General features: G+C 35.9%; 3 protein-coding genes across 8 annotated transcripts; 1 reads left to right on the top strand and 2 right to left on the bottom strand.

Moving 5' to 3' along the window:
• Positions 1 to 1,202: 1,202 nt before the first annotated feature.
• Positions 1,203 to 3,394, bottom strand: dhs-6 (Hydroxysteroid dehydrogenase-like protein 2). The gene is made up of 6 exons (NM_001026801.7): positions 3,342 to 3,394; positions 3,122 to 3,293; positions 2,672 to 3,050; positions 1,923 to 2,136; positions 1,653 to 1,876; positions 1,203 to 1,608 (listed from the first exon to the last, which is right to left on the bottom strand). Exons 1-6 carry the CDS (start codon positions 3,353 to 3,355, stop codon positions 1,355 to 1,357), a joined length of 1,257 nt encoding a protein of 418 aa, NP_001021972.1. The 5' UTR covers positions 3,356 to 3,394; the 3' UTR covers positions 1,203 to 1,354.
• Positions 3,395 to 3,658: 264 nt separating this feature from the next.
• Positions 3,659 to 6,558, bottom strand: eif-3.L (Eukaryotic translation initiation factor 3 subunit L; the record flags this gene model as incomplete). 5 transcript variants are annotated; one of them, NM_001306574.2, is made up of 8 exons in its annotated part: positions 3,659 to 4,210; positions 4,267 to 4,504; positions 4,554 to 4,723; positions 4,809 to 5,153; positions 5,206 to 5,373; positions 5,417 to 5,690; positions 5,740 to 5,872; positions 6,484 to 6,558. In NM_001306574.2, 8 exons carry the CDS (start codon positions 6,554 to 6,556, stop codon positions 3,998 to 4,000), a joined length of 1,614 nt encoding a protein of 537 aa, NP_001293503.1. The 5 variants fall into 5 exon arrangements, with proteins under 5 accessions (NP_001293503.1, NP_001368628.1, NP_001293504.1 ...); NM_001306575.4 differs by having other exon boundaries at positions 3,998 to 4,210; positions 5,740 to 5,866; NM_001348631.4 differs by having other exon boundaries at positions 3,998 to 4,210; positions 4,809 to 5,162; positions 5,740 to 5,866; positions 6,484 to 6,556.
• A 405-nt stretch (positions 6,559 to 6,963) lies between these two features.
• Positions 6,964 to 9,034, top strand: npl-4.2 (Nuclear protein localization protein 4 homolog 2). 2 transcript variants are annotated; one of them, NM_062692.5, is made up of 5 exons: positions 6,964 to 7,115; positions 7,167 to 7,532; positions 7,595 to 7,786; positions 7,834 to 8,566; positions 8,638 to 8,941. In NM_062692.5, exons 1-5 carry the CDS (start codon positions 6,972 to 6,974, stop codon positions 8,790 to 8,792), a joined length of 1,590 nt encoding a protein of 529 aa, NP_495093.1. In that variant the 5' UTR covers positions 6,964 to 6,971; the 3' UTR covers positions 8,793 to 8,941. The 2 variants fall into 2 exon arrangements, with proteins under 2 accessions (NP_495093.1, NP_001370454.1); NM_001383842.1 differs by having other exon boundaries at positions 6,970 to 7,115; positions 8,644 to 9,034.
• The last annotated feature ends 637 nt before the right edge of the window (positions 9,035 to 9,671 follow it).

The raw sequence follows: 9,671 nt of genomic DNA on the forward strand, positions 1-9,671 counted from the left end.
CTGGAACAGGAAAAAACCAAAAATAAACTCCAATCTACCTTTTTTAGATTCACCTGTCTTACCACAAATTTCAAAAATAACGGAATATAAATTCAGATGTTACGACTACATCTTGCCGTATTGGAACTCTAGACAACAACATCACTATTTTAGACACCTGCACTAGTACGACTAGAAAAAAGTTTGAAGGATCATCAGGAGAATTACATTTTGACGTGGAAAAGTGTAAAAATGGGGATTCTGAAAATTTAACTTTTGTCTAAACTGATGGATTTTCAAAACTTAATACTTCCGAGTTCCTGTAGGATTTTTTAAAACTTTCTGTCGGCTATTTTTTGTTTTACATAGCTTCACATAATAAAGTTTATTTTTTGACACAATAACTCTGTGAAACCGAATTATGTAGACGGGCGGCCACCTCGACGTGATATTCTTTCACTTTGTGACGTATATTCCTAAGTTTGTCTAAGTTCATTTATATTAAGTTCCCATGTGTATCCAATTCCCTTGCTCCAGAGTGATTTTCTGGGCTCTTTCACGTCAGAACTTTGTAGATGGAAGAAACCTTTTTTAGAATTCTGAAAAAAAGGAAGTGAGGTCGATTATTAAATAAAATAGAAAACAGTTGGAGGAAAAGAATAAATAACATAAATGATGATAAATGAGGTGATAGTACGCGCAGAAAACAAGAAATCAGATAGAGTGAACGAATATTGATGACATTTTTTGACAGTTGAACGATCAGAGTCTATTGACTGTAATTCATTATATTACAGTTACAATAAAATCTTGTATTGGATACGGGAAACGAGATTGTCACTGATTAAAGTAAATTGATTTTATGTGTTTCATCTTATGAAACTTTTATCTTTAGTTAATTCAGAATTACTAAATGTCGAATTTTAAAAAAATACGGTGCCCGGTTTCAACACGGCACGTGTTTGTTAAATGCGAAAAGGTGTGTTCCTTCAAAAAGTACTTAAAAATGTTAAAATTTGTTTTTACATTTTTAATCGACAAATATGAAAAGTTTTCTTTAAATTAGTTTGAAATTACATATCTCTTTAAAGGCCCACTCGTTTTGTACAGAAAAATAACGTGTCGAGACTGGGCTGCGTATTTTTGGCGCAAAAATTGCAAAAGTCGCGTCTGGGTAATATCACCAACTAAGTATCTCGGCTCACATCATACTAGAATTACGGTTCAAACTTTGAAAATTCATTCAAAAGATCATATCTAAAAATTAATTTACAAATAAAATTATCATGTTTACAAGAAATATACAAAAAAACCAATTCAAAAATAAAAAAATACTCCAAAGTTTTCAATTTATTCTACAAAATGCATCAGTTATTCACAGTTTTCCTTCGGTGAACTTGCGGAGAAGGCTCTCCAATTTCATTGCTCCTGGCATATCACCGGAGATTTGGAGCTTCTTTGTCATCAGAGCAGTCGTCGGACGGAGTTTTCCAGTGAAGAGTGGAGCGAAATGTTCTGGAGCAAGTGTGAATTTAACATCAGCTTTGCCTGAAGCCTTCTTATCTGTCAGTGCTCCTTCTCCGTTTTTCAAGTCCAAAGTAATGATTCTCTCGCTTTTTGTAGTTGGGTCTAAAGAAATTCATATAGAACTATAGATTTCAAACGGAATTGACCTTTTAACAAGAATTCATACACGAATCCAGTTTTCTTTACAATATCAGCATTAAGCAGGCGCTTTGCAGATGTGAATATCTGTTTGATCTCTTCTTCAACAACTCCGGCTTCGTGAGTCTTATTCTTTTTTCCGATCTGTGCTCCAGATGAGAACTTGTGATCGTAAGTTCCTGCAGGAATAAAGAAATCGGGCATCAATGGAGCATCTGGCACACATGCATATCTGGAAAAATTAATAAATTCCAATTATCCAGAAAATGAGCAATTACCTATCAAAATCAGTAACTCCTTCAGCTTTCAGAATATCTTCATCAATGCAGAAATTTCCAGTAAAATCCTTGGAGTTTTTGGATAGAACTGCATATGCTGCATCAGCCATAATTGATGGTTTACGGCTTCCAGCTTCTCCTCCTTTGTCAGAAAGCATTTCCATTGCAGCAGTCCAAATTGCGGTCAGTGGCCATAGAGCGTTCACAGCAATACCTGAATTATGGAAATTAAAATAACGATGAAAATTAATATTTTACTATTATAAATGTTCGATATACTGAAATTTCTTACACAAAAATATGGTACTCGGTACGTACAAAAGTATGTGCACCTTTACGGGGTACTGTATCCAATGGTGGCATTTTTCGACTTTTTCGATTTTTCGATGTGTTTCAGTGAAAATCGAAAAATCGAAAGTTTTCGATTTTTCGATTCTATGGAAAATCTAAAAATCGAAAAAATGTTCAGAAAATTGATTATAAAATTTTTTATCTAATTTTGCTTATAATGATGAGAAAAAACATAGAAATTTCTTCTAAAAAGAGGGATAATGGCCAAAATATTAAGCTGATTTTTGAAACATCGAAAGAGAACTATATTATTAAATTTTTCGATTTTCAAAAAAAAACCGAAAAACGACTGTAGCCCCTAACACTTCGGATAGTTAGGAGCTACAGTACTCACTGTACGTATTTTTTAAAAATATTTCGAGATTTTCAAAAATCGAATATTTTTTCAAATATATTACCATGTGGTCTGAATTCTTCATGCTGCCCGAGAACACACATCGACATTCCATACTTGGCCATTGTATAGGCAACATGATTAGCAAACCAGCGAGTCTCCATCAAAAGTGGAGGTGAAATGTTCAGAACGTGCGGATTCTTTCCAGATTTCAGATATGGCAAACAAGTTTTTGTCATGAGGAATGTTCCACGTGTATTGATCGAGTGCATCAAGTCGTAGCGCTTCATTTCAGTATTTTCTGTGTCGGTAAGTGAAATTGCTGAAGCATTGTTGATAAGGATATCAATTCCTCCGAACTTTTTTACAGCTTCTTCAACTGATGCTTTCACAGAAGCTTCATCTCGAACATCGACGATGCATGGAAGGGCTTTTCCTCCGGCCTAGAAATAATTGTTTTTTGTTTAAAAAAACTTCCTTAAAATTATTTATATCCAGCAATTTTCTATATTACCTTCTCAATCTCTTCAGCAGCAGAGTAAATGGTTCCAGGAAGTTTTGGATGAGCTGTGGCTGTCTTTGCTGCCACCACAATATTTGCACCATCTTTTGCCAATTTCAGTGCGATTTCCTTTCCAATTCCTCGAGAAGCGCCAGTAATCAGAACTGTTCGCCCGACAAATTTTCTGTAGAATCAGAACTTTATTATACGGGAAGTTATTTATATAACTCACCCAGTGTTGAACATTTTATTATTGACACTGTCTTCAAAGGATTACTGTAGAATCTGAAACTCCGAAATTTAGAATTAATTCGGCGAGCCAAGAAGAGAAACAATAATTTTTTTTAATTTTGAAAACAAACGGGAAAAAAAATCGGGATCAATGGAAAAGATTGTTGTTGTCCTCCTGTTCTACTTATCTTCCCTCGAGACTGGAGACGCAGGCATAACTAGTGGGAGAATACACATAAGACTACGTTCTAGGTGAAAACCATGGACCTATAGGTCAAAGTACAGTCTATCACTGTACATACAAGACTACTCGTAAGAGAGATTAATAATTATTCGGAAAAAATTGAGAAGTAGTTGCGATGAGCGTAGAATATAAACAATCATAAATTAACTTCATAAGAAAAACCAAAAAAATTTACTAAACTTATTATGAACCATGGATACAAAATAATTGGGAGATAAGAGAAAAAAAGGAAGTTTAGGACCAAAACGAAAAGACAACAACAGGAGAAAGTGGTATAAATAAACGGAGAGATGTTTTTAATTTTCAACAAGAGATATAATGTTAACAAACGAGTGGGAGTTGGTGTGAAACTAAACGAAATTAACCGGAAATCAACCAGTCATGTTTCGTTTAGCTCAAATACTTTTTAAGGATCATGGTTTCTGGATATCGAGTCGTTTGAGCACATCCTGAACCTCTTGCAACTTCTGAATATGTCGAATGAAATGTTCACCGACGTGACGAGCAACTTTGGTATCGGCAATATTGATCATATCACGGTCTACGTAAAAGTCAATATCTGTTTGTGGCTCATCGTCGTCTGCTGATGATGGTCCGGCTTCTTTGCCAAGCTCATTGACGATCATCTGAAATTCAAAATATTACATCAACACTCGAGATCATCGGAAATTCTTATATATACCTTGTAAGTGAGAAGCTTTCCAATGAACGAATCATAGTGCTCATCATCAACATCCATGAACGACGCAAGCTTCTTAGTTGGAAGTGTTGTGTAAAGTTTCAGGTATCCACGAAGAACTGGTAACGCCATCTGTGATTCAATACCTTCCAGGAAAGATTGAGTTTGACGAAGAAGTGGTTCTTTCGATTGGTTGACTCCCTCATAGACAACTGTGGTTGGAGACAAGAACTTTGGACATCTGCAACAATACAATACTATACAATTACTTGACTAATTTCGTTTCCTACCCAGTAGCAAAAGCATTTCTGAATTCATCGATATTCCCGTTCGCCATGTGCATCATACGCTCACCACATCGCTCCGAAAGCTGAGAAGCAATGCTTTCATCGATTCTTTGTGGCTGGATGGCGAGGCAGATTGCAAGAAGATGGAAAAGCTGATCCCACGTCTTTCCAATCTGAAATCGGCAGAATATTATTGGGTCTTCATTAGATATTCAATTATTGTGCAAATATTGTGCAAAAAATTTAGAAAGTACTCACAACATCATATTGGAAGTTCTTTTTCGATGGCTGCTGATTTTGAACACTCTTTGTTCTTTGAATATAAAGCAGACAATTGACGAACATCTTTGTAGCTTCTCCGTAATTTCTCATCATCAAATGAGAAAATCCAACAAAGTAATGGAGAGTAACAAGGCAAGTTGGAACTGTATTGTAGATTCCTTTTGGATCAATATCCACGTATTGCACGGTTTTCAAAGCCTGATGATAGTCTCCTAGAAGAACGTGAGTGCGGAGAAGTCCGATGAGAGCGAAATATCCAAGCTTGAAGTAGAGATCCGATTGACCGAATTCATCGGCGACCGAATCCGGATTGCGTTTTTCCTGGAACGACTGTAGAGTTGAAAGCAAAAAAATAATATTGAATTAAACAAACCTTCAATGCCTTGAGCTGCTCCACAATTTGGGATTTTGATAGAAGCGAATAGAGAATGTTGAGAACTGGATAGATATTCCACGCGTTCTGATTTTCTTCGATATTGATGAGATCTTCAACTTCATCAGCATTGCGTTTTCCTGGGTTAGCCTTGTAGAGACAGAATGCCTGAATATTTATATTACGTACAAACTCTACCAAAAAATATTACCTGGAATTGATAGACGAATTCGTCGATAATATCCCAAAGCCACACGTTAGGGAGAGACAATGGAATTGGATCCTTGCTTGAGAGAAGCTCAGAGAATAACTCTTGATAGTTCATGAACGACTCATAGCGATGGACAAGGAGTGGTCCACGAGTATTTCTTGCATACAGCTGGCGATAATAGAGTTCCTTGTAGAGAATTATGAACAACTTGTTGCCAGGTCCAATAATTCTTTCGACAACATTCTCATCGGGCCACATGCGATCACGGAAGAATCTGAAATTAAAAGATAAATAGAAAACAATTTGAGATTATTAAATATTACCTCTCGGTGAGATCTGGAAAAGCTTGATCGTAGAGAGTCAAAATTTCCGGCACATTTTGTTCGTCAACCATGCGGGAAAAGTAGACCAGGTAGTCGGCGACCTCATTTGGAACTCCATCCTCATCGGCTGAAGCTGTTAAAAATTAAGAAATGAGATAAGTTTGTGTTGTTAACAAGCACCTAAATAACTACCATAAATATGTTTATAGAATTACTCTATTGATTGATTATCAATTTTTCTTTTGAAAAGATTTCACAATGCACGATCATTGATCCTCTGATACTCAACTTCTCTCTCGGGCTTTTAAATGATTAACTTCTTATGAACTCTTATGAACACCTTTTCATTTATTATTTCTTTCAAATGAATAAAGCTGTGATTCATTTAATCTGAGATTTGAGGATATTCGACACCGAAAAACACTGAAAATGACAAAAGTAGTCATTTTCATATACAATGAGGGAGTTCTGAGAATTGGCATTGATTCTTCACTGTAACAGTATTTGGAAAATTTGGTTTTTCTGAATTTTATGTATTTTGCTCATGGAATGTTAATCTGCAGTTTTTATGCAAAATTATTTCAGACCAAATTCTCCAAATGTCTGTTTGCCGAATTAAAATAAATCGGTTAATCAAAAAAGGACCGAGTCTTCAGTCTTTTCGAACTGTTTCAAATTTTAACATTTTTCAACTCATTTTACTCTTATTCATCAATTCTGAAAAATAGCATTCTGTGAACTTACAAGAAAAGGTGTTGGTGCGACGACGATCAGAGTGATCTTCAGTGGATAAATCGAATTCCACGCGTCGAGACATTACTGAAAGAAGGTTTTTATATTGATATTATTTAAATGTCAAACTAAATTCGAAAAGGTACGCTAAAATTAAGAGAAAACATTTTTTTAATTGTAAAATTTGATGAAAGGAATTGGAAAATGTGATGGAAAAAAGAAAATTGCAAGCGTTGCATGGGATTTCGCAAGAGTGCCGCACGGTTTTTTGTGTACGCATTTGCTCGTCATTCATGTTGTCTAGGCAGTTTTGATGACATTTTTTATTCTAAAAACAAAATGTTTTATTTCATTTGCTGTTTAATGTTTGAATATGTATGGAAACTAATTTGATACCCTTTCCGCTGCATTATTTTTGCAAAATCTCAAAATTATATATCTTCAATTCACTACCTAGAAGGCATATCTTCCTGCATTTAAAAATCTATTTTATTTCAGATATGGTAATTGAAGTCCCTCAAACTGAGCGTGTCAACGACGTTGATGTTTTTTTAAGCACGCAAGATGGTCAAATTCAGCGTCCAAAAGGGCCCAACTGTCGGCATCCTGTACGTCAAAAGTGCACTAATTGTTTGCCTGTTGATGTAAGTGATATTTTCTGTTGTTTTCATAGAAACTAATATCAATATTTACAGCCATTCGATGAAGAATATTTGAAAGAAAAAGATATCAAGCATATGAGCTTCCATGCACATGTTCGCAAGCTCCTTGGATCCCAGGGGAAGGGCACGACTCTCAAAAAACCGCTGGAAAACTTTCGATGTTCATTAAAACCCAACTGTGATGCTCACAAGCCGTTCCCGAAAGGAATTTGCACTAAATGCAAACCACAGGTTGTAACATTGAATCGTCAAAAGTTTCGTCATGTTGATAACATTCAAATTGAAAATCAAGAGCTTGTAAATCAGTTTTTGGATTATTGGAGACTATCGGGCCATCAGCGTGTTGGATTTTTAATTGGACAGTATCAGCCTCACCTTGAAGTTCCACTAGGAATCAAGGTAAGTTCAGTACTTCATCACTCATTTCTTGAGACGAGTTATTTCATTGCTCATACTTTCAGGCTACAGTGGCTGCAATTTATGAACCTCCACAACACTGCCGTGAAGATGGAATTGAGTTTTTGGAGGATAAAAATCAAAAAACTATTGACAATTTGCTGGAAATGCTTGGCTTGCAACGTGTTGGATGGATCTTCACAGATTGTTGGACAGCTAATAGTGCTGAAGGAACTGTACATTATACACGGCACAAGGTGAGAACAATCTCGAAGAGAAGCCCAAAAAACGAATAATTTTTCAGGATTCCTTCTTCCTATCAGCTGAGGAATGCATCACCGCAGCAATGCTTCAAAATCAACATCCAAACATCACAGAGTACTCGATGGATCGTCACTATGGATCCAAATTTGTGACCGTTGTTGCATCTGGTGATGAATCGATGCATGTTAATTTCCACGGATATCAAGTTTCAAATCAATGTGCGGCCATGGTTGAAGCTGATATTCTCTGTCCAACACTGTACACTCCTGAATTGGCTTATGTTCGAGAGACACCATTATCCGAAGAACATTATATAACTGATGTTCAATTTTCGATGAAAAATGAATACGGAGCCGAGGTTATGAAAAACGGACGACCACTTCCAGTTGAATATTTGCTGGTGGATGTTCCTGCTGGAATGCCAAAAGAGCCTCACTACACGTTCCACGTTGGCACATCTAATAAATCGAAGAGTGCCAAATTTAATGTTGAAAATCGACAAGCAATTGGACAACTTCAAGGAGGTGCAAATTTGATTCAATATTCATCCGAATTCTCTACAAATCAATTTTTGGAACAGGCTACAAACTTCCACTTTTTGCTCTATTTAGTAACCAATGACCAAGTGCAGATTTCTGATGAATGGATGAAACGATTGTGTGATGCAGTTAAAGCTCAGGACAGAGGAACTGCAATGGAATGGGCTCAGGAATGTGAAGATTGGCATCAGTTGATGGCTTTAGCGCATGCTAATGGAGGAAGCGGCAATGACGGTAAGCTATTATTTTAGTGTGTTTTTGCTTCTCCGCTTTCACGAAGAATTTTTTATATCAATTTCTCATAGTTTCAGATATTCCTGTCATTCCAAATGGTGATCCTTTCTCCGGATCAAGCAGTGGTGGATCAAGAGGAGCCGTTTGGAGCTGTGGACACTGTACATTCCAAAACGAAGCAGGAAGACAGGATTGCTCGATGTGTGGATTGCCAGCTGCCGATTAAAAATTATCATCTCAAAAAGTATATTTATTGAATGTTATTATTCTACTCGGTTTCTGTAAATTTCTATTCATTTTCCCGCTTTTCTACTAGTGTATTTCTACTGGTATGCTCTGTAAAGTCACCCACAAATGAATTCTTTTCTCCATATTTTTCATGAAGACAAATTAAGAATTAATTCTAAAACAAAAGCAAAGCTTTAGGAGAATTTGGAAAAAATAACTTTGTTGCATCTGGTGAAAAAAAATAACACTTTATTTTTTATTATATCATCGTTTTTTTAATTATTCACAACTGGTGGAATACCAGTATTAAATATCGCAAATTATCGAATCGGAGTTGGACCCGTGGAATCGAAGATGGTGAGTATTTCAAATCTTTTTCCCTCTTGCAGGCGATGAAAAGAAGAAAGAAGATTGTGATGAATTGAAGAAGAAAGAAGAAAGAAGAAATAATAAAAAAACCCTAAGCTAAGATAATCTGTAACTATAGTGTAGTCATATAATTTGCTACTATAGTTTAGACTCACCGAAACCTAATCTAGGTGATGAACATTTTGTATAGACTTTTGTGAAAAGTTGAAACTGTAGTTTTCCCGCTTCTCGTTATTCAATTAGGAACTTCCATACTAAGACTACTAAGTTCATTCATCTTCTTGATTGTGTAAGATCCGGTAAACTGAGGAGACAATTTATCGCGTTTTTCTTTTTGTAGAAGTGCTTAATTCCCCTTTTGAAAACAGCATCATCGATCTTCTCAGTTTATTCATAAGACGAATTCCTCTTTTCAATCTAACTCTTGATTTTCCGCTAAGTTTCTTATTAGTGACTTCGTAGCTTCTTGATTTGCTTTCTCTTCAGACCTTTTCCAGAATGATAAGAA

The sequence above is a fragment of the Caenorhabditis elegans genome, chromosome II (genome assembly GCF_000002985.6).
Source record: "Caenorhabditis elegans chromosome II".
NCBI classification, from domain to species: Eukaryota; Metazoa; Nematoda; class Chromadorea; order Rhabditida; family Rhabditidae; genus Caenorhabditis; species Caenorhabditis elegans.